This window comes from Bos mutus, chromosome 23 (genome assembly GCF_027580195.1).
Source record: "Bos mutus isolate GX-2022 chromosome 23, NWIPB_WYAK_1.1, whole genome shotgun sequence".
Classification (NCBI taxonomy): Eukaryota; Metazoa; Chordata; class Mammalia; order Artiodactyla; family Bovidae; genus Bos; species Bos mutus.
The window spans coordinates 13,155,911-13,178,550 of record NC_091639.1 but is presented as its reverse complement, the minus strand read 5'-3'; the positions used below and the strand labels follow the sequence as shown (position 1 = coordinate 13,178,550).

The following is a 22,640-nucleotide window of genomic DNA, read 5'->3' as shown; positions in this document are numbered from 1 at the left end:
CTTCTCTTTATGCAGGTATCGGTTTGAATCCAGGAAAGAACCATTATTCGTTTTTTGCTTCATTTGAAGGTGCTAAGTAGCTTCAGTCATGTCTGACTCTTTGCAACCCTATGGAGTATAACCCACCAGACTCCTCTGTCCATGGGGATTCTCCAGGCAAGAATACTGGAGTGGATTGCCACGCCCTCCTCCAGGGGATCTTCCCGACCCAGGGATTGAACCCATGTCTCTTGCATCTCCTGCACTGGCAGGCAGGTTCTTTACCACTAGCCCCACTGGGAAGCCCTACACACAGTACACAGTCGATGTGGGTGCACATGTGTGTGTGTGTATGTACTCAGAAACATACACACACATGCATGCACACACACAGCAAATTTTCCAAACTGTCGGTGTCTCCCAGGCCATATGTGGGCTTTGCTTAAAGGTCACCCAGCAGGCCCCAAGGAAAAGAAGGGCTTGGTCTAAAAAGCTTTATATTTCCTCTCACTTTTTTAAACACTGGAAAATCCATTTGGCTCTGAGAAATGAATAGTAAAAGGAGCTCTAACTACTTAGGGCCAACAAAATGTAATGGAAAAAAGGCAAGAATATGGCTGGACTTTATTTTCTTTTTGCTCGGCACATCCTGTCTTTAATCTGAATGGTAAATAGGCCATGCCAACATACCAACTCTTTTCAGGTGAAATTATCTAGGTTATAAAAACAAGCAACAACTGTGTTTTCATTATTCTTTAATTCATGGCTGACAGAAATAGCTTGCAAAATAAATCAGAGAGGCAAATATTGCTCACAAGGGAGCAACCCACAAATTTTCCCTCCTTTGATAACCGATTTTTATGAAATTTTTTTCCTTTCACTTGAATTATAACTGTGTGGTATTATCTGAAAGAGTGTGTTGCAAAAGCTAGGAAAGTTGCATTATTAAAATCCACGGGGAGGGGGAGAGAGAGAGAGAGAGACTTGTTCCATATTATCAGTTAGTAGACTAACATCCCTGAGATTTTGTTCTTTAAGTTCAAAAACAAGCAATCCTTGTTGATGCTTGGTAGAAACCAACACAATACTGTAAAGCAATTATCCTTCAATTAAAAATAAGTAAATTAAAAACAAAATTTTAAGGGAAAAAAAAGAACAAGTAATCTTGCAACACCTCTCTCTGTAACCCCACAGCATCAACCTCTTTGGCTCCATGATACACCTAATGATTCATGACCTCAATCAGGCCAGTGAGAGCCCCACCCATTTTTGTCCTGATTATTTAGCTTTCCTTCCTTTATACAATATTTTCTTCTCTATGCTAAATCTGAGCAAAAAGTCTAACAGAAACTATCTTCCCAAACAGAACATGGTAAAGCTTCCTTTTAACAAGAAACTAGATATATCAAAGGATTATTTGAAGCAACATCTATCACATTCCTTTCTCTGGATGTCATTAAATCAAGAACTACCTCCATGGAATAAGTTAAAGCAATATTCTTCCATGCACTGGTTGTAGGGAAATTAATAGTATTCCACTTAAAAAAAAAAAAAGGGGGGGTAGCATTAACAGAACAGAAATACTTCATCAGGAGAAGTTCAACTATGTCCCTTTGCTTTCTTTCTAACCACAAGGTTTCATAGAGTCTCTAAAATGCAAACATGCATTGCAAGCCTCCAAGAGAGGAATGTAAAATATATCTGATTCCAAGCTAACTTGACTCTGAAACACTTTATGCAAGGATCATCCCTTTCACAGAGCTGGAGGTTCACAGAACACACGTAGGTTGGGGAGCAGCTACTTACAGGCCAGATCTGAGCTGGCTAACAGCCAATGGGCAAGTCAGACACCTCATCTCTGTCCACTCTGCTCTCCCCAAGCACACGGATCATACTGTTTCTTAGGGGAAACAAGACAAGGATAGAATGGAGAAAAGTTCACTGAAATGATGAAAATACAGCACTATATCTAGCAGGAGAACCATTACATGTAGACATTCCTCTCTAGAGAGGGGGAAGAGGGAACTCTCTTAGCAAGACCATTTTAAATACACGGTATGCACAAGAGGGCTTTCCCAGCCAATAACTGGGAAAACGGCATCCAATCACACTAAAATTGGGAATTAGGAGTATATGGCTTATTTTAAGATGTCACAGGTTTCTTTTCAGCCTTGAAAACACAAAACACATTTAATATCTTTAATTTGAATGCAAATCAAAATCCGGCAGGATCAGACACATTTTAAACTAGTATTTTTAACTGGTTTTTCACATCAGTAACCCTTAGACACATGTTTTAACCAGTTTTTAAAATGAAGAAAGAGATAAGAGCTCCAACAAAACAGTTACAATGGTATTTCAGGTGAAGTACTTCAGGTATGAACTGCAAATTTATAGACACTAATGTCATCAGACACACGGTGATGGCTGTGGGCACTCAGTCACGCCTGACTCTTTTGCGACCCCATGAACTGCAACCCAGCAGGCTCCTCTGTCCGTGGGATCTCTCAGGCAAGACTACCAGAGTGGGTTGCCATTTCCTTCTCCACGGGATCTTCTTGACCCAGGGATCAAAGTCACATCTCCTACATTATAGGTGGATTCTTTACCCCTGATCCACCAGAGAAGCCCAATAGAGCTTACTATTTTGATCAATCACATTGGGAAGCCAGGGAAGGTTCATAATTATAGCTATATAGAGTTCCCAAGTCAGAACAATACAAAAATACCAAGCCATCTGACCTTCTACTTTTGCATACTCCCCAACAATGGGGACGTATGGATAGAGATGACAGAATAATCTAATTGTATTAACCCCTACTCCCAAACTGCTAAAGGAGAAATAAGAACTATTTGTGCGGTCTTTAACTGGGAACTTAGATCTACAGAAACAATAATACAGAGGCATCAGTTCCTCGTGAATATGAAATACGGCCTTTGCTTGTGTGTGTGTACTCTTTGCCCAACACTGATGCACACATTTGACTTCTGCTCTATGAGATCTCTGAAAAAGTGAATCTCATACCCTGCTTTTAAACATCAGTAACCTTCAGACAAAAATTTCCATTCTGGCTTTAACCAAACATTGCTTCTGACTCATTTGTTTCAAGGATTAGCAAGGGTCTGAAACCAATGTGAGAAAGTCAAAGAAAATAGTTTTGAAGCACAACACTCTGAAACAAAGCAAGACCAAAGGAAACTGAAGCTGCCCTGTGATGACAAGGCCATTTCCTCACTTCCTGTAAAGCAACTCACGCTGACAAGATGAGGAAGCACCAGGACAAACACCCGTTTAAACTAAGGATGGATTAAGAGTCAACTAGAAGAGTTGCTGCTGCTGCTGCTAAGCCGCTTCAGTCGTGTCTGACTCTATGCAACCCCACAGACGGCAGCCCACCAGGCTCTCCCGTCCCTGGGATGCTCCAGGCAAGAACATTGGAGTGGGGTGCCATTTCCTTCTCCAATACATGAAAGTGAAAAGTGAAAGCGAAGCCGCTCAGTTGACTCGCAGTGACCCCATGGACTGCAGCCTACCAGGCTCCTCTGTCCAGGGGATTTTCCAGGCAAGAGTACTGGAGTGGGTTGCCATTGCCTTCTCCAGGAAGAGTTGAGCATCTACTTAAACTAAGTTGGGCATCTCGGCATGGTAGAAGGAGAGCCTGATGCCTAAATTACAATAATCACATTTTTGCTTTGGGAGGCCTTGTATGGTCCGATTAATATTTAATATTAATGGTTAATATTTATTATACAATAAATGTAATAATCACCAAACAACAAGTTTTACAAGTGAAATTCACTCAGTTGTGTCTGACTCTTTGCAACTCCATGGACTATACAGTCCATGGAATTCTCCAGGCCAGAATACTGGAGTGGGTAGCCTTTCCCTTTGCCAGGGGATCTCCCCAACCCAGGGATGGAACTCAGGTCTCCCACATTGCAGGCAGATTCTTTACCAGCTGAGCCACAAGGGAAGCCCAATCACCAGACAACTGTGGGTTTAATACCCTTGACTTGTGAGGGAAATTTTTTTCAAATTTGTGCATCAATGTTGAGTAAAGAATACACACACATACACACTTACTGAAGCCTCCTCCCGTCTACCCAATTATCACTGAACACCCTGGCCCCACACCCCTAACCTCCTGCTCTTTTTTTTCTAAGCCCCTATTTCCCACCACCTCCTCCGTCTACCCAATTATCACTGAACAGCCTGGCCCCACACCCCTAACCTCCCGCTCTTTTTTTCTAAGCCCCTATTTCCCACCACTCTATAAAGTTACTATTTATCATGTAACTCTTTTGATAGAAGATAAGATCCTAAGTGCAAAGAACTCAGCTGGGTTTTGTTTTCTGCTACATCCTACTGCCTAGAACAATTCCCAGAACAAAGATGCTGCTTACTAGATACCTAGATATCTGTTGAACGAAGGGATAAATGATACTATTCTTTGCCATCTTTGGATGCTACAGTTCAAAACAAAAGGAAAGGATTTTACTCACTTTCCTTTTTTTACCTAAGAATTATTCCAAGCTTTCTCTCTACTCTAATCTTCAGTCCAAAAGAATTTAAGAAAACTGATATAAACTAGCTGGAAAATGTGTCACGTTAGTTGAATAAATTAAGAAAAAAAAGAGATGGAGTAAAATTTATTTCACCTTAACTATTTTTTAAAGTATGCTTAGTAAAATGCCTTTTTATAAATGATTCTAGAACTTCCTAAATAATTCCTTTCTTCTCACTCCCCTTGATTTGAGCAGTGACTACTGTAACTAAACTGGTCGATTTCCCTCACAAGTCAGGGCTATTAAACCCACATTTGTCTGGTGATTATTACATTTACTGTATAATAAATTAGCCATTGGACCATACAAGGTCCCTTCCCAAAGCAAAGCTAAACGGTGATTATTGTAATTTAGGCATCAGGCCCTCGCTCCACCATGCTGAGTTGCCCAGCACTCTTCCTAGTTGACTCTTAATCCATCCTTAGTTTAAAAGGGTAGCTGATTCAGCTGTAGCAATAATAAAATGTGATATCATGTTTTCCAAGGGGAGGAAAAAGGGTAGCTGATCCAAACACACAGGAGGGAGGTGAGTGCCATAAAGAGAGGAAAGATCATTCAGTTCTGGGTCTATGAATACAGGCCCAGAGAAGCTTTATCTTACTACGTTTTCATTTTTTTATGAAAAATTTATCGTTATTTGAAATTTCCCAATGGGAGACACAAACAGAAATGTGTTGAAGCCAGGTGCAGCCCAAGGGCATCAGCTTACAGGCTCTTGTTTACAGCCTCAGGGCAGACAGCACGGCCGTCAGGAAGCCCACTCCCACTCCTAAAGCAGGTGAGGCTCTCCTGCGGTACAGCGCGTCGAGCCACCCAGATTCCACCAAACTCCTGGCAGTTCCTTCCATGTGCACATCTTTTCTGTGGGGAGCTCTCACTAGCACACAGTAAGAGCTCAAAAAATGCTTGAATAAATGAAAATCTGAACAAGATCACCTGGTTCATACTTCTAGTAATCCCATGGAACCCATCAGTCTGTTTCCTATCTTTATTCTTTAACCACTGTGTCCATAGGGTCGCAAAGAGTCAGACACACAACTGAAGCAACTTAGCACATTCTTTAACCAATCAACCTTCAGGCGTACATGCCATCAAGGTCACCGGCACGGATACCAAAGTGTCAAACTAAAAGAGACAAGCCCACCCCTGAAGATCTATAGGGTGATATCTATTATGAGGAATAAGCAGCATTCAGAATATTATGAAAATAGAAAAAAAAATTAAAAAGGAGATTTGACAAAGTAAAACAGTTGCATACCATGCGCTTTGTAGGAGATGAGCACAGAGATGAAAGAAAATTCAGCAAATTGCTACCTGATTTCTCCATCATTCAAAACACCTGATGAGCTTCTTACAGATGGTAGTTAACTAAGGCAAGTTAAAAATGTCTCTATTTTGTTCCTTAGCTAAAGCGTTAAGAATAGAAAGGCACAGCTTATGCAACCAATAATTAAATTTCATACACATGTTACACTTTGCCTGTTTAAACCCCAGCAACTATCAGATTTAGCATTCAAAACAGTATTTGGAATCTTATCCAAACATGGAATCGCTCTCCCAAGCAGGATCATAGGGTAGTTTGGCTTCTCCTGAGCCACAGAAATATCTCCTATACTTTTACAATTTTTCCCTTCATATTTGTTCATGATGAAAGCATCAAGAAAAACTTACAGCTGTGCAAAAGATGCATCGGCATTCCTGGAGCGTGGTCATCTTGTCCAGAGACTGCTCACACAGGCAGAGTTTGCAAGTAACAAGGGGTGCCAGGGCCAGGTCTCCAGGCGTGGGATTTTCAGCGGCCGTCATGGTCAGACAGTGGAGCCTACCCACTGAGCCCATCAGCTTGTCCTCAGCCTCCTTCAGTCTCCTCAATCCCTACGGAAAGGCCCAAGGCAGAAAACATCCATTGATATAGCTATTGTTTAATCAACATCAGGACGCAGCAAATCCTCCCCCTCAGTGATCTAAGGCTACAGCGAGTGCATTTCTGAGAACCATGGGCTAGAGAGCTAGCCACCTTGGCAAGCTATCCCTGGAGTTCCGAAATGTAAGGTGACCTCACTGTCCTGACTCACTCAAGTGACCTATGGAAATTAAAATACTATGAACAGACACACCATTTTGGAATGGCATTGCTATGATCAATTTAACAGACTCAAAAAACACTTAGAACATCACTCAAAAAGTTAAACACGTAATTGCCATACGATCCAGCAATTTCACTTCTGGGTGAACACCCAAAAGAATTGAAAGCAGGGACTCAAACAGATGCTTGCACACCCATATTCATAGTAGCATTATTCACAATAGTCAAAAGGTAGAAAGAAACAATCCAAATGTCCATCAATGAATCAATCAATGAATGAACAAAATGTGTTATAAGCATACAATGGGATACTATTTAGCCTGAAGAAGGAATGATAATCTGACACATGCTACAGCGGGGATGAACTTTATAGACATTATGCTAAGGGAAATAGGTCAGACACAAAAGGGCAAATATGATTCCATTTATATGAGGTACCTAGAACAGCCAACTTCACAGAGACAGAAAGTAGAAAGGTGATTACCAAGAGCTGGAGGAAGGGCAAATGGAGAGTCATGACTTAATGAGCGCAGAGTTTCTGGAATGATGAAAAAGTTCTGGGAATAGAAAGTATGATGGTTGCACAACCTTTTGAATGTTGTGATTATAATGTCACTGAATTATACGTTAAACGGTTGAAATGGTAAATTTTGTTTTGCATATTCTATCCCAATAAAAATTTTTTTCAACATGGTATCAGTGTTGTGTTCCTTCACATGCATCGCTTTACTTAATCTTTTACAACCGCAATGATCATTTCCTTCACTTTACAGATGAATTGAGGTCCTGAGAAGCTGCACAATCTGCCAAAGTTCTCAGAGTTTATTCACAACACAGCAAAACTCAAACTTCTATCTTTAGAGGCCAAGTCCAGTGCTCTCCCATTACACCAGAACTGCCTCACAGACGGATATTATGTGCAGAGATGGAGCAAGGAGAGAGGGCTATAAGAAGGGGAGAGTGAGAGGGGAAAAAAGATGGAAGGAGACCTGAATTCCATGACTACAGCTATCATTAGATCACTGAAATTGTACAAGAATAAAATCTGTCTGTACAAGTAGCATGACTATAGGAAAGGATATTTCTACACCAAAAAACAAAAATTATAATGGAAGCCCTTCCATTAGATTTTTATTCACAATATCTTTATTTTTATTCATATAAAAATCATATAAAGATAAAATCATTAAAATATCATATAAAGATAAAATCATTAAAATATCATATAAAGATATTCATAATATCTTTATTTTTATTCATAATATCTTCTGATTAAATAAAAGCAAAATCTTTAAGTTCTTACTATTTTAAAAGAGTATCTGTGCTTAGTCAATCAGTCACATCTGACTCTTTGCGACCCAATGGACTGTAGCTCGCCAGGCTCCTCTGTCCATGGGGATTCTCCAGGCAAGAAGACTGGGTGGGTTGCCAAACCCTCCTCCTTAAACGAGTATGGGCAATTCTGATAAATTTGGCCACAAAAATAATTATATCCTCTCCTTCCAGAAGATTCAGACTCTCTTCCTCCCAATTTTCAGGCAAAAAAAAATTATTTTACATATTCAGCACTTGTTACACAGCCTCACAGTGGCTTAAGTTTCATTATATTAGTACGAAAGTACTAAAATAAGAGAGTGAAAAACAGACTGGATTAGATAGAAAATCTATGAGATCTAATTGCATTAACTTTCTTAGTGTCATATCAGAGTCAGCAGTTTCTAACTCTAGTGACCTGAAGTGTTTAAGGTTTATCACCCGTTCCTTGAGAAGCAGTAAAAGATCTGATTAAAAAGAAATTAAAAAAGAAGCTAATCAATGATTGGCTTCCAATATGATAGGTATTTCTTGGGAAAAGGCCAATATGGTTCAAGACACCATGCTCTTATTCAATCAACTATTGGTGACCTATTATTCAAGAGCAAATTAAATTCAAAACAACCTGCACATCAAATTCAGGATTTTTGAGTTAAAAAAACCCAAAAAAACCTCTTTAGGGTCAGTTACAGGTAAAGGTGAATGATTTACTTCTTTCCTGTCCCCAGTTTATGCTTACACAGCTACTATCTGCTTTCTTCTCAAGACTTCCTCGTTGATAACACACATCATCTTACCAACAACGTATTCTCATCCATCTTTTCCCAACACTGCTCATACAACATATTCTGAATTATTTTTCCCCTCAAAAAGAGAAATCCCAAGTCACACAGCAAGAAGAAATGCAGCCAGCAAATGCTTCCTGAGTACGGAAGATGGGAAGTGACACAGGCCAGAAACATCCCACACCACAAATGTCAACTACACCAACAGCCCGTTCAGAGGAAGCTGTTGAGAATAGATAAATCCTGTTGCTCCAAACCTAACAAGAGAGCTAGGTGTTCTTCAAGAAAGTCATTCATTTCTCACAGTCTCAAACTATACTATTTTTTAGAAGGAGACATTGAACAGGCCAATGTACTCGAAAAACGAAGACATAATGGGATACCTCTTAGAAGGTTATGTCTTCAAAACAGTCTTCTTTTAAGGCAGGGTGGGAAGGTGTGTGAAATCAAAGCCATCTGAAATTTAATCTTGTCTCTTGCCATATACATAAGGTTTTACTCCATAGTTTGTGAGTAACATGTCTATGGGCTATGGAATCAAAGTTGTAAAAATAGAAAAAATCTAACATCTCCAAAAGTTTCCTCCTGTACCCTTTATTTATTATTGTTGTGTTTGTGTGTCTGCTCCGTGTCTGTGATTAAGAGGAGTTAACATAATATCTATCCTTGGCAAATTTTTCAATATGCAATTCAGTTGTTAACCATAGGCATCATGCAGTTCCATAGGTGTATATTTAGTTATTTAGTTCTCCACTATGTACATTAACTATGTAGTTTTTGGTCTGTCAATCTTACCTCAATAAAGTGCCTTAAAATTTAATATATATAAATTTAAAGTATATGTATTGTATGTGTGTGTATATATATATATAAAGTTTTGTATAACATAAAAACTTCTTACAAAGCAGAGACTTATTTTGTTATAAAAAACAAAAAATTCCAAGCATTCCAACCAAGGCAGAACTTGTGACTGAGACAGGAAAGAAGGCACATATTTCATCTCTTTGAGATGTGAACAATTCAAAGCAATTCATCAAAGAAGAAGTGATTTATTTTTCTGTGTACAATAACCCCAGTTCCCCAAAGTGATGGTTTTCAAATAGTTTTAAAGCAATGGAATTTTATAAAAACAAAATCTTAAGTACTCTGCCACTGGATAAAAGAGAAATTATAGACTAGTGCCCATGGAAGCAGTACCAGGAAGATCCCAGCCAGGCGCCCTTGACCTTTTCCTCAGCAGTCTTCCAGGCACCATCACTGAAGCTGAAGGCTTCACCAGGCATGGTTCAAAAGCCTGCCTCTTGGTTTTCACTCTGGGCAAAACTGGTAATGAATGTTTGAGAAATGAATGACTCATAGTTGCACTCCATAGAAAACGAATATCCAGCAAGAAATCTTTTCACCATTGACTCATTAGAAATTGAGCTCTTAAGCAATAATCAGGAGAATCCCAAAGTCCTCTAAATGAATCTCCCCTACACTTGAGATGTCTGTGAATAACTCCAAGATGTTCTATTGTTTCTTCACCTACGTCTTAATAAGATTCACTGGTCTCCACATAGAGAACAAACTTATGGTTGCCAGGGGGAAGGATGGAGGAAGGGATAATCAGGGAGTTTGGGACGGACATGTACACACTGCTGCATTTAAAATGGATAACCAACAAGGACCTCCTGTATAGCACAGGGAACTCTGCTCCATGTTATGTGGCAGCCTGGATGGGAGGGGATTTGGGGGGAGAAAGGATACATGTCTATGTACGGCTGAGTCACTTTGCTGTTCATCTGAAACTATCACACATTGGTTGTTAATCGGCTATACCCCAAGACAAAATAAAAAGGTAACAACAAAAAAAGATTCACTGGTCTCCATAACCTAAAACCACCAGCGGCAGAACTCACTCCCAGAAGCCTGGCGTGCTACAGTCCATGGGGTCGCGAAGAGTCAGACGTGCCTTAGCAACCGAACAAGGCACGGCATGAGGCACAGAGGGGACGGCCAGAGGCTGACGGACCCTCTCAGGGAGCATCCTCGTAGGCACACTGACAACACACACGCTCCCCTCCAGGTTTCCAGGAGTCTTCCTTCCAGAGCGCCCATGACTCACTCTCACTGTCTTGCTCGACTTGTTTTGCCTCATACTTCACATTTTACCCAAGCAAGTGACTTGAACATTCCATCCTCCAGCTTGATTTAAAACAGTAACAATTATAATTACTTTTACAGTTATTACATACAAGTGTGACTAAGCTTCTTCTTGGATGCTAAGAACCCAGTGAGAAAAGAATTTTGGTAGAGAACGTAAGAGTCATGACGGAAAAAAGAAAAACCTGACAAGCTGACTTCACGTTCGAATGTTCTGAAGTTGGTGGCAAGGCTGCGGGTGCACCGGGAGGGCAGGCTTCACCCAGACTGTAGATGTCTACCTGCTTAACTGTAAGTAACCACACAGCGCAACAGATTAGTGCAAGGAAGGAAAGTGTTAGTCGCTCGGTCATGGCCGACTCTTGGTGAACCCATGGACTGTGAATTGCCCAGGCTCTCTCCAGGCAAGAATACTGGAGCACGTTGTCATTTCCTCCTCCAAGGGATCTTCCTGACCCAGGGATCGAACCTGGGTCCTGCATTGAGGGGAGAGTCTTTACCATCTGAGCCACCGGGGCTCTAAAACATCTGATTTTGCACTAAAAAGCCAGGAAAAGGGGATCAGCAGTTCTAGCTACTCTCTGAGTGTCTCCTGCACTACAAAGTGTTCATTATATGAGAAGTAACTACCTTTTGATAGGAAAGAACAGGAAAGTCACTTTTTCCCTCCTGTGTTTTCATTAGAATTGCCAAAGAAAGGAATACTTCAGAAACTGTGCTGGAAAGCTCAGGATGTATAAGGAATTTTCATATTCTGCTGGCCGCCTGAAAAAGCAATCTGCTCCAAAAAATGCAGTGGGTGAGACAGCCAACTTTCGAAGTATTTTTAACTAATGTAGTTTATGTCTGTTTCACTACCCAAAATCATAGCTGTTATTCCTCTACACAAAAAGATAATGTGATTGGAGAGGATACTGTTTTACTAGGAGACTCATCTGGCTATTTAGGAATTCTTCCACCATCTGCAAAGACTGTAAGACTCGGATAAACTGGTAAAGCACAAGATTAAAGGGACAAAGAGAAAAAGAAAGCTAACACAACCAAAGGGCTGGATATTACTGATGTAATAGAAATGTTAGCTTATGTAAAAATCCAGTTGATCTATAGTGAAGGGTCTTAATTCCAGGCCATGGTAAGAAGTCTAAGACTAAACAGAAGACGAGACACATGAGAGCTGTCAAAATGTTTATGTGCCAGTCAAAGATACTGAGTCGTCCCTGAAAAAGCTTTCATAAAAGATATGAATGCTTGACAGTGAGAGGGAGCTAACAAAAGGAAGCATTTTCAGAAAGGGGAGGTGTTGGGGAAGGTAGGGCTGAAGTGCTGCCTGTATAATGGAGAGAGATTCTGAGGAAGCCAATACTCTAGCACAGCAGGAAGAAACAATAATCCAATGGTCCCATTTCTACCTTGTTAGGAAAGCCCTCCCGATATCAACCAAGACTGACATGTCAGGCAACCAGCTCAACACAATCTGAAAATTAGTATTGTGTTGACCTTGGCATTTCTATCCAATGCAATGATTAATTTCACTGCTGGTTCATGTTCTCAACAAAAGCTGTTAGTGACTCAAATGGTACTAACTGAATCTAATAAAGTGCTGACTATCGTCAGCCACTGGCCAATTGCTGAAGTTCTACCCTAAATACAGTCTGGAATGGAAGGTAGACCAGCAGGCTGGTAGAGTAGCAAGGGCTATCGATACTGGCAGTAAGTGGGGCAAGGATTTATGTGGATCTCCATACTGACGAGTCTTGTGACTCTCCTCCTTTCTCGCATCTTTGACCCACTCTCTGGCCATTCAGGGACTAGATGAATCAGTGTACAACCAGTAATATCAGAAAAATAGTTCTAATACATGCCTTGAGAGGACAAGAATAAATGGGAAGACAGTCAGCCTCACTAGTAATCACAAAAATGCAATTCCTCAAGTATATTTTATATCTGTTTTTCAAAAGGATAATGCTCAAGACCATTAAGTAGATACATCACATATCAGATACTTTAACAGGGCTTCCCAGGTGGCTCAGTGGTAAAGAATCCGCCTGCCAAGGCAGGAGACATGGATTCAATCCCTGAGTCAGGAAGATCCCCTGGAGAAGGAAATGGCAACCCATTCTAGTATTCTTGCCAGGAAAATCCCATGGACAGAGGAGCCTGGCGGCCTTCAGTGCATGGGGTAACAAAGAGCTGGACACAGCTTCGTCACTGAGCACCACACACATCACACATAAGATATTTTAATCATTAGTTGAAAACAACAGCACAGATTAGAAACTATTCTGTGGTATGAGATCCCTAGGTAGCTATGGGGATTGGTTCCAGGACCCCTGGAATCCAAGAATTTTGGTATCTGCCAGGGGATACCAAATTTCCTTATATGAAAAGGCCTGGTACCACTGGCCCTCCACGCCCGTGTCTCCACATCTGCAGGTTCCACCAACCACAGTGCAGGACCCACCAGTATGAAGGACTGACTGTGTAAACAAACCCAAGAAATGCTTAATTCTTAGAGACCACACGTAACCTACTCAGGCTTTGTGAGATGGTGGCATTGCTGCAAAACAGTTTATCACTGTGATAGGAAAGGGACTTCTGCTTTTTTCCCCTACCGTTTCATAGCATCCTTCAGGGGAAATCAAGAAACGAAAAAATATTCAGTTTAAAATTCTTCAGTTTTAACATCTTCATCTCAACAGGTTCCAGGATGGTAATAAGATGATAACTCTAACTGGGAGACCTGGTTTTTCTCTAAAAATGGAACTAATATACAAATATATCTCTATTAATTTTTTTTTGTGGCTGAAAAGGACAGATACATCCTTAGGAAGGAAACGTAAATATTATCAAAAACTGTTTTCTATGTAGTCTCTTTGCTATCTGAAATTATGTAACACATGAAGTACATTATTTTAATAAGGTCTGTTTTCCTAACTGTATTGAGATATCATTAAGAAAAAAAATGTGTAACTTTAAGGTATAAAACCCAATGATTTGCTATAGATATGTTTTGCAAAATGATTACCACAGTAAGGCTGGTTAACACTTCCATCACCTCGGTTACCATTTTTTTAAGGTGACAGTAATCAGATCTAATTTTTACATTTTGCTACAGGCATGATATATAGGAGAACTATATGGAAAGAGATATGAGGTCATGACCAACAAAGTACATGATACTGTGATAAGCTTACTCTAAACCTTCTGGAGTAGGGGACTTCTGGGAGGTCAAGTTTTAACATTTGCAAAATGCCTACCCTTCTGAAAAGCAAATTTATTTTTTTCTTGCCTTCTTTCTCTGTTCTCATCACCACTATAAGGTAAGGCCCAAGAGGTGGAAATCCATTTCCAGATTTCCTAACAAAACTTTCAAAGAAGGTAGAAATGAAAATGAGAATAAGAGCTCAATGATATTCTTGACATTGTAATTTTACATTCATCATCATAGGTCCCTCCTCGACCCCACCACTGTGCCCTGCCCACCTCTTTTTTAATCAGTGGTTCCCTGGCCTCCCACAATTATTCACCCAGCCCTGTTGAATAATTTTCTTCCCCCTGCTTGGTATAACAACAAAGCTCAGAAGCAGGAAGGAATGCCACTTACAGACAGGTCAGACAGTGATGTAATTAACAGATCAAGGAGAAGTGTTATTTCAGAAGCCCCATGGAGCAAGAGACGGGCTGATTTCCTGGGTCATGACATTACCAGGAAACTACAGTTACTAAAGAATGAATATCTAAACCAAAATGTTTTCTTCAAATGCATAAAAGGTTGTATAAATATTACCCTCTCCTGTGAAAATTAAAAGTTTTATAGAGACATTTTATAGATACAAATTTAAAACTAGTTAGGGGAAATAACTCCTCCATCTCACACTATGTGAGGTGCAGGGGTATGTATTTTTGTATGTCTCTGCCAAATCAATTTCTCAAGGAATAAAATGCAGGAAAATACAAAATGCAGGAAATAAGGTCAACCCACAAAGAATCAAATTCCACGCACGGAATGTGGATGTAAAGGTGATTAAACATAGTCCCCACTTATTACCAGTAAACTAGTTGAGAAGGTTGTCATCAGAGAGGTTCATATAATCATACTCAGGGTTTACAGCTTCAGCCACAAGTCCAGGAAAAAAAGAAAGGAGATGGTCTTGTTCTACCTTCCCAAGAAAAACAAAGAACCAGTTGACTGAAGGTCTGAGACTCAAACTCGTGACTGCAGAGGAATGAGAAACCAATGAGACACAGCTTTCAAAGCATGTTCTTTGATACCACAAGCCATACAACCAGAAATATGCCCGGCTGTGAATAAGAGAAGTATATTTTACTTAGATCGTTGTGCTTTCCATCTCAGGAAGGGATTCAGTCACAGATGAGAACTTTCTCACTCCATGCTGCAAAAGTATTGACCACTTTCACTCTCTTTTACAGCTTCCCATGTTTTAATAACTACTCTAGCACAATGCATTAGGCTTAGAAGTACTCATAGACCAAGTAAATAATAAATCCCAATGATAACAGAAACAAAACATTAGTACAAGACCTCCCACATAGACCTAAAGGTGACAAAACAAATTAAAACTTGAAATAATTAAATAAATTAACTTAGGTGGGCCTATGCCTCTTCCAATTACTTAACACTCAGGTGACATCAGGGAAACGTCAAAAAGACAAGACATCATTGAGATGACAAACTTCAAAGTATTTTTCACTCTCAGGTAAAACAACATGAATTAAAAATTACCATTCTGGTCCAAAGTCACTCCCAAGCCTACGCAAATTCCTTCAGGACAGAGGCTACGTCATATGCATCTTTATTGGCCTCAGCCTCCAGTTCCTCAATACCACAGAAGATAACTTCTCTACTGTACATGGAGGAGAGAACATATTCAGGGCCTGATTCTCCTCTGTAGTCACTTCCAGCAATTCAAAAGCTAAAAAATACTGATAATCTGTTGTACCAAAGGTGCTTCAGTAAGTCAAGACAGGCATCCCTGAAAAAGAGTCTCAGTACTCAGGAGCAGCGGCTACCAATACCGACTCCCCAAGCTCAGCTTGGCCTAGTTCCCATCTCCAAAGCAATCAGCTGCACAAAATAGGTTTAGTCCCCAAACCGTATGGACTTTGTTCCTCCAGCAACATCTGGGTTCCGCATGACTCCTGACCTCTACCTCAAACTAGAGATTTCAAACACTAAGAACTTCACTCAACAAGAAAGTAGAATCATAAGTCAATCCAGGAGAAACGCAGAAGCCAAGACTAGTGCAGACAGTACAGAGGAATGAGTCTGGTGTCCTTAACAATGTTCCTGGAAGTGTGTTAGTGGCTCAGTCGGGTCTGACTCTTTGCAACCCCATAGACTGTAGCCCACCAGGCTTCTCTGTCCATGGGATTCTCCAGGCAAGTATACTGGAATGAGTTGCCATTCCCTTCTCCAGGGGATCTTCCTGACCCAGGGATCGAACGTGGGTCTCCTGCATTGCACGTAGATTCTTTACCATCTGAGCCACTCTGAAACAACTTTTCAAAAGGGAAAATTTAAATATAAATATAAATTTATCAGATTAAAAGTATTTGTATTATGGAAGACAAAAGACAGCTTCCAGAAACCTCGGTGGTCTTACTATACAGCTAAAATAAGCTTCTTTTCTTCCTGATAGAGCATACTTTCCTCTCTGCTGCAGGGTTTGGCTCTGAAAACCTGGATCATAATCTGGGAGACCCAAAAACTAATTATTATGTTTAAAAAAAGACATCTCTTAAGCTGACCTAGTTTGGAAGCCTGGATGCCTTTAAATTGCCAATGAACTGAAACCATTCATGAGAATGGGGCTTTTGAATGCTGAGAATGTTCTTTGGGGCTCAGCACAAAGATATTTGGCATAGATGACTGTAAATATTTGTAAAACTCTGGGTAAATGGACAGTGTTTGACCACACTCAAACCTCATGTCCAGCACAGTACTGTAGAAGCAAGTTATCTGGGGTGATTGGTTTGGGGGGTGGGGAGGGGGTTGGTTGAGGGACTTTTTTTGTCTATTTGTTTATAATTTTAAAAAGCCAAGCAATTCAATTTTGCTACAGGACATCTTTTTACATTTTCTATACCTTGAATTTGTTTACTCATCAAGACAGTTCCAATTAGAGGCTCCTTTTGGAACAATTTATTTTCTTTCCCACTTTTCTAACTTTATGCCCATCACAAAGAATAAAATCCCAGTCACAGGCATGCAAAAGGAAGGCAGGAGTTTTATGAAAATGTGGCCTTGGAGTTCCTAATACAATTCTCTCCACGTGGCCTTGTGGATGGTTATAGATATTTTTTCTTCTCCTTCTCTCTCCTCCTCAAGATACCTTTAGAAATACCCAAGGGACTGCTACCCATGAAAAGGACTAGGGCTGAAAAGGGAGGACAGAGGAAGGAAAAGGAGGGACCAACCGAGGGATTAGATGTAAAAGGGACTGGGGGCCAAGAGGCTCATCTCAGTGAAAGCTGCAGTACTCCGATACTTTAGCCAGCAACTCACTGAAGACTGGCTGGGGTTCCTTTTGCCTCTTTATCCGCGCCCTAAAAACTGAGTCATGGCAAGGTTCATTTATTTTGCTTTGGGCCTAGACACCCTCAATTGGCTGCTTCAGAAATGTTAGATACATTGTTCTTTAATTCACATCTGGCAACATTCAAATAAACCTCCAGAAATGCCAAATCAGAAGAACACTGCCAGCCTTACTGCCAGCCTTAGCTAATATTTCGATATGATACATGCAACAGAAAGTAAGAAAAAAGTGAGACTGTTGTGCAAGCATGAAGAGAGAACATATTGCCAGAAAGGGGAAATCATTTCTGAGAAATCTAAATGTGAGAAGTACATTCAAGAGTGGACTGACAACAGAATCTCTGAAACTCCTTGTAAGAAAAACAAAAGGTACCCTGGAAGGGGTCAGCTAAAGATATCTTTTCTGCACTGATAGAGGGATCAGTTTCATTTTAACTTCAACTTGAGAACAGCAGTGGAAGATCAAAGTTTCACCCTGTTTTATCAGCAATTACACAACAAAATAACCAGCAGAACGTAGGACCAAGATCCCACGGATAACATCTTATCCATATGTAGGTATATCAACCTACTGGCATGCATTCCCAAACAGCAGAAGGTAAGTATTTGAGATTCTGCCTACTCTGGTCTCCAGCTGTAGACACTGGGAGGTCTGCTCTGATCTTGAATTTTACAATACATTCTGCAGAGACTAGTTTTACAATAAATTAAGCTCGTTCCTTTTTGCCTGTAAACGGAGAGCTATTATTGTAAAGTTCACAGGTGTTTCAGGCATTCAGAATGAATCCGATTCTGCATAGTTTCAGTACGAGAGGCAGAAAATAAAGCTAAACAACCCAGATATCAGAGTGAGTCTCCCGTCCCTTTTTCTTTTCTTAGTCCAACCCACCGCTGTCTTGCAATGCCCGCAGCACTTTAAAAGCTGCCTAAACCTACCTGGCCGGAGAGCTCCGTTCCTCCCGGCCGACGCCGGGCTTCTCAGCAGCCTCCCTCGCGCGCACCGCCAGCCGGGGCCGCTCGCACCCCGGGAGGAACGGCTGTTCCATGCCCTCCGTCTTCCGCCCTGCTCTGCGGCTGACAGCTTTGCGCTCTGCAGGATTGCAACAGGGCTCGGGCTTCCAGACCGATCCGGCCGGAGAGGGAGGAGGAGTCCCTCGAACCGCCTCCTGCCTCGGGGTGCAGCTGCGCTGCCCGGGGAACCTCTCAGAGCGCGGGGCGCAGCACCGGCGCAGCAGCAGCAGCAGCAGGGACGAGAGCCGTGCGTTTATTTATACAGGAAGCTCAGGCGCGCACTTCCTACTTCCCATCTGGGTCGCACTTCAGCTGCAGGTGATGGTCTTAACCCTGTCCGAACCCGGCGGCCCGCGCGCCCCAGCAGTCCGGCCCTCCTGCGCTCGCTCCGCTTAGCAAGACCTCTCTCTTGTCCTCCTGGGATGCCTGCTGCAGACAGCCAGGGCAGGACGATCAGCATCATCAGCCCCTGGTATCCTTCCTTCCTCCCAGACCAGGACACTTCTTCACCTAACTGGCTTTCAGAACTTGCTGCTTCTCCTCTGCACGCGTCCTCCAGGGACACCTGTCTTTCCCTTCCCTCCCAGCCCTCCCAGTCTCTTGTTTCTAACGACCCAGACCTGCCTTCCCACCCTGCCAGAACACTTGCTTCTGTAGAGCCAGTCCCCACGCACGTCTCATCTAAAAACATCGCGTACCTGATTTGTCCTTTAGCATCTAATGATAAAATTAGAACGTAGGCAAATCAAATCAGGACAGTCTTCATGGACCTCCTGTAACACAGGCACACTTTTAGGAAAAAAACTGATTTTGCCGGAAGTGCTTTGCCAACAAATTACGTAGGGACTGCTTAGTAACCTAACAGGTAGTACTCCAGCTAAAGACAGTGTAACAGAGTAATCCAGAAGCTGCGGGGGTGGTGTGTGTTGCGGGCGGGGGGGGGGGGGGCAGGGGGAGGTCTTATGAGGTCTTCTTCACTCCAAAACCTCAGACACTTAGTTTGTGCGACGTCTTTAACAGGTTACCTACCGACTCACTCCCCACACCCCCACGGGTCACCATCACAGTCCCAACTTTGTCGAACGTCGCAGTTTAGAAATGTCCCTGCCCAGACAGGGGAACCTTTCTGTGCTCACTCGGCACCCTCACTCGACTTTTGCAACCACAGTCAGGAATGTGCTTCCTAAAAGGAAGGGACTCGCAGCCCTTTGTGGAAGGAATACTGAGCCTGCCAGTGAAGGATCAGCAGTCGGCACGGTGCCAAAGGACACAAGCAAACTGCCTCTGGGCTCTCATGTTGAAGAAAACCTTGAGGTCAAAGCCAAGTGCGGAAGAACACAGTGTATCTCTGTGTATGATGGCAGGACAGACAGGAGGACTAGTTTTGTTTTTGTTTGAGTGACTGAAAACGACGGAAAATCATTCTCCTACAGTTCTTGAGCCCAGAAGTCCAAAATCAGGGTGTCAGCAGGGTTGGTTGCTTCTGGTGGCTGTGAGGAAAAACCTCTGTGTCTTTCTCCTAGCCTCTGACAGTTGCTAGCGGTCTTTGGTCTTAAGCTTGTGGCTGCATCGGTTCACTGATGCCTCCATCATCACATGGCTTTTTCCCTTGCATGTCTCTTTGTCCACATCTCTCTTATATTTTTTCTTATAAAGACACTAGTCATGGGATCTAGGGCCTGTCATAATCCAGTATGACCTCATCTTCATTTGATTACAAATGACGACCCTATTTTTAAACAAAGTCACATTCTTAGGTAATGAAAAGAATTTTAGAGGATACTATTCAACCCAGTACAGTACGGTATGTAATAGAAAACTCTTGATTTAAAGGATAATTCATTTGAAAAAGCTAGTTTCACAAAAGCAGATTTTTTTTTAATAAAAACAGGTTTTCAAGGTTGATAAACATCTCTTTTCATGGACTTCCACTTAAGCCATTATCAGAGTTCTAAATGACAGGTTATGACCAGTATTTTTGGAAATGATTTTCAAGTACTTGTAGGGGTGTGTGTGTGTGTGCTCAGTCGCTCAGTTGGGAGGAGGACCAATCTTCTAGTGGGGGAGGAAGGGAAGGAGGACAAGGGAGATAAGATTACAGTAAGAGAACATACAACAGAGTCCCAAAAAATAGAACTGAAGGATATTTGAGCTTGAAAAGTCCTTCTAGCTAGTTTAGCCCAGGCATTTAGCTTTAAAGATGAGGAAACTAATGTCCAGGGAGATTTAAGGGGTCAACTTCAACCAGGTATGGGCAAAGCTGGAATGAGACCTAAATCTGTGTTAGATGAAAAAGGTATTTGTTAATGAAAACTGCCCCACAGGTGTCTAACTTCAAATTTTGCATTTACCAGTGTAAATGCTTTAGCAGACCCCAGATAGCCAAAGCAATTTTGTGAAAGAGCTAAGCTGGAGGAAATCACATCTCCTGATTTCAAACTATATTACAAAGTTATAGTAATCAAAACTCAGATTTGCCTATCATAGGTTCTGAGATAATCAATCTCAAGGTATTTTCTTGGTGTAGTGAACATTACTGATGGACAGGAATCAGGAAAGATAAACAAAGAACCTTTTAAGAGGTTACTTTATTCATCAATGCCAGTACAAAACTTTGGTGCCTTAAACCAAAGTTCAATACAGAATCCACTTTTTCAGTTACCAGGCAATTAAGCTGTAATCTCTTGTCAACAGAATAAGGGATGAAGCTGCTGCTAATATGAATGAAAACATGGGTTAAGCAATAATCATGCTATCTGCTGCTGCAAGTGGCAGATGGAAAGAAAAAATATATTGTGTAATTAAATAATATCAGCATTGATTATTTTCAAGTTTATAAAATCTGCATTCAACTTTTAATAGGACTAAATGAACATGTAGAACACTATAGTATTATGTGAACAACTCTTTCAGATCTGGAATAAAATATCTAAGAACAAATGTAACCAAGGAGGTGAAAGATCTATATACTGAAACCACAAGACACTGATAAAAGAAATTGAAGAAGACAAAAATAAGTAGAAAGACATTCCATGCTCATGGACTAGAAGAATTAATATTGTTAGGATGTCCATCCTACCCAAAGCAGTCTACAAATTCAATGCAATCCTATCAAAATTTCAATGGCATTTTTTCATAGAAATAGGACAAACAATCCCAAAATTTGCATGGGACTACAAAAGATCCCAGATAGCCAAAGCAATTTTGTGAAAGAACAAAGCTGGGGAAATCACATCTCCTGATTCCAAACCATATGACAAAGTTACAGTAATCAAAACTCTTTCAGAACGCCTCATGAATCCACAGTGTGCCCCAGCCTCTCAAGCATGTATTGATCTCCTCCCAGACAAGCTGCTAGATGCTAGGAGGACAGACACAAGTTGGACATGGGCCCTGTCCTCAAAGAGCTTTCAATCCAGGGAAGGAGTCAGACAAGCAAATCAATTATCAGGGTACTATGGTGTGTGTGTACATGATATGAGAGACTTAAACATGATGTGCTTTGGAAGCACAGTGAAGACATGAACTAAAGGAAAGGGGCTGGTGAAAAGAATCGAGGGAGATTTCCCTGAGAACATGAATTAAAGCTGACACTTCAAGTAGCCAAGTGGAGAAGGTGGGAAAAGATGAACCAGTCAGAGGCATGAGCCAGTGTAAATGCTTACAGTTGTCAGACTTCGGGTGATGCTTTTCATAATTCAGACAGCAGATGAGGGCAGAATTAGAGTGAGGGTTTGAACTAATGTAGCGGCAAATGGCAGGGTAAAGAAAGGAACAAATGGAGGGAGATCTCAGAAACAGAACTGAATGGGACCTGATCCCTGATTGGATGTAGGGGATGAGGGAGAAAGAAGAGCCCAGGTTGCCAGTACCACTAACTGAGAGTAAGAATAAAGCAGCCATAAAGGATGGCTTTCCTTAAGCCATCATTAAGGAAAATGATTTAAAACCTGTAGAATCTGAGGTGTCTCTAGGACATATGGAAGACTTGTCCAGTAAGCCATCAACAGAGATCCAGAGTGGAGTGTCTTTTAGGAATTACCATCATTTAGGTGGTGACCACGGATGAGATTAACAAGAGCTGAGATCACCCACAAAAGGTAGCATGCTGTAGAGCGACAAAGGGACTTTCCACACATACACAAACTATCACCCACTCGTTATTACATAACCTTAAACAAACTGTTTAAACATATTC

At 41.3% G+C, this 22,640-nt stretch overlaps 1 protein-coding gene and 1 long non-coding RNA gene across 3 annotated transcripts in view; one reads left to right on the top strand and one right to left on the bottom strand.

The window, feature by feature from the left end:
• The window catches only part of RNF144B (ring finger protein 144B), a 158,102-nt gene that overhangs the window by 69,436 nt on the left and 66,026 nt on the right, over positions 1-22,640 (bottom strand). Inside the window, exons 1-2 of one of the 2 annotated variants that reach the window (XM_070361048.1) lie at positions 18,368-19,006; positions 6,217-6,420 (exon numbers count right to left, since the gene is read on the bottom strand). In XM_070361048.1, coding sequence (XP_070217149.1) covers positions 6,217-6,384 — 168 coding nt within the window. In that variant the 5' untranslated portion in view covers positions 6,385-6,420; positions 18,368-19,006. Of the gene's footprint in view, positions 1-6,216; positions 6,421-18,367; positions 19,007-22,640 lie in introns of those variants that run through there. The other variant, XM_070361049.1, reaches the window with a different exon arrangement.
• Positions 17,895-22,640, top strand: part of LOC138984999 (uncharacterized) — a 28,215-nt gene continuing 23,469 nt past the window's right edge. Inside the window, exon 1 of the long non-coding RNA XR_011462234.1 lies at positions 17,895-18,029. This is a non-coding gene — a long non-coding RNA (uncharacterized lncRNA). The remainder of the gene's footprint in view (positions 18,030-22,640) is intronic.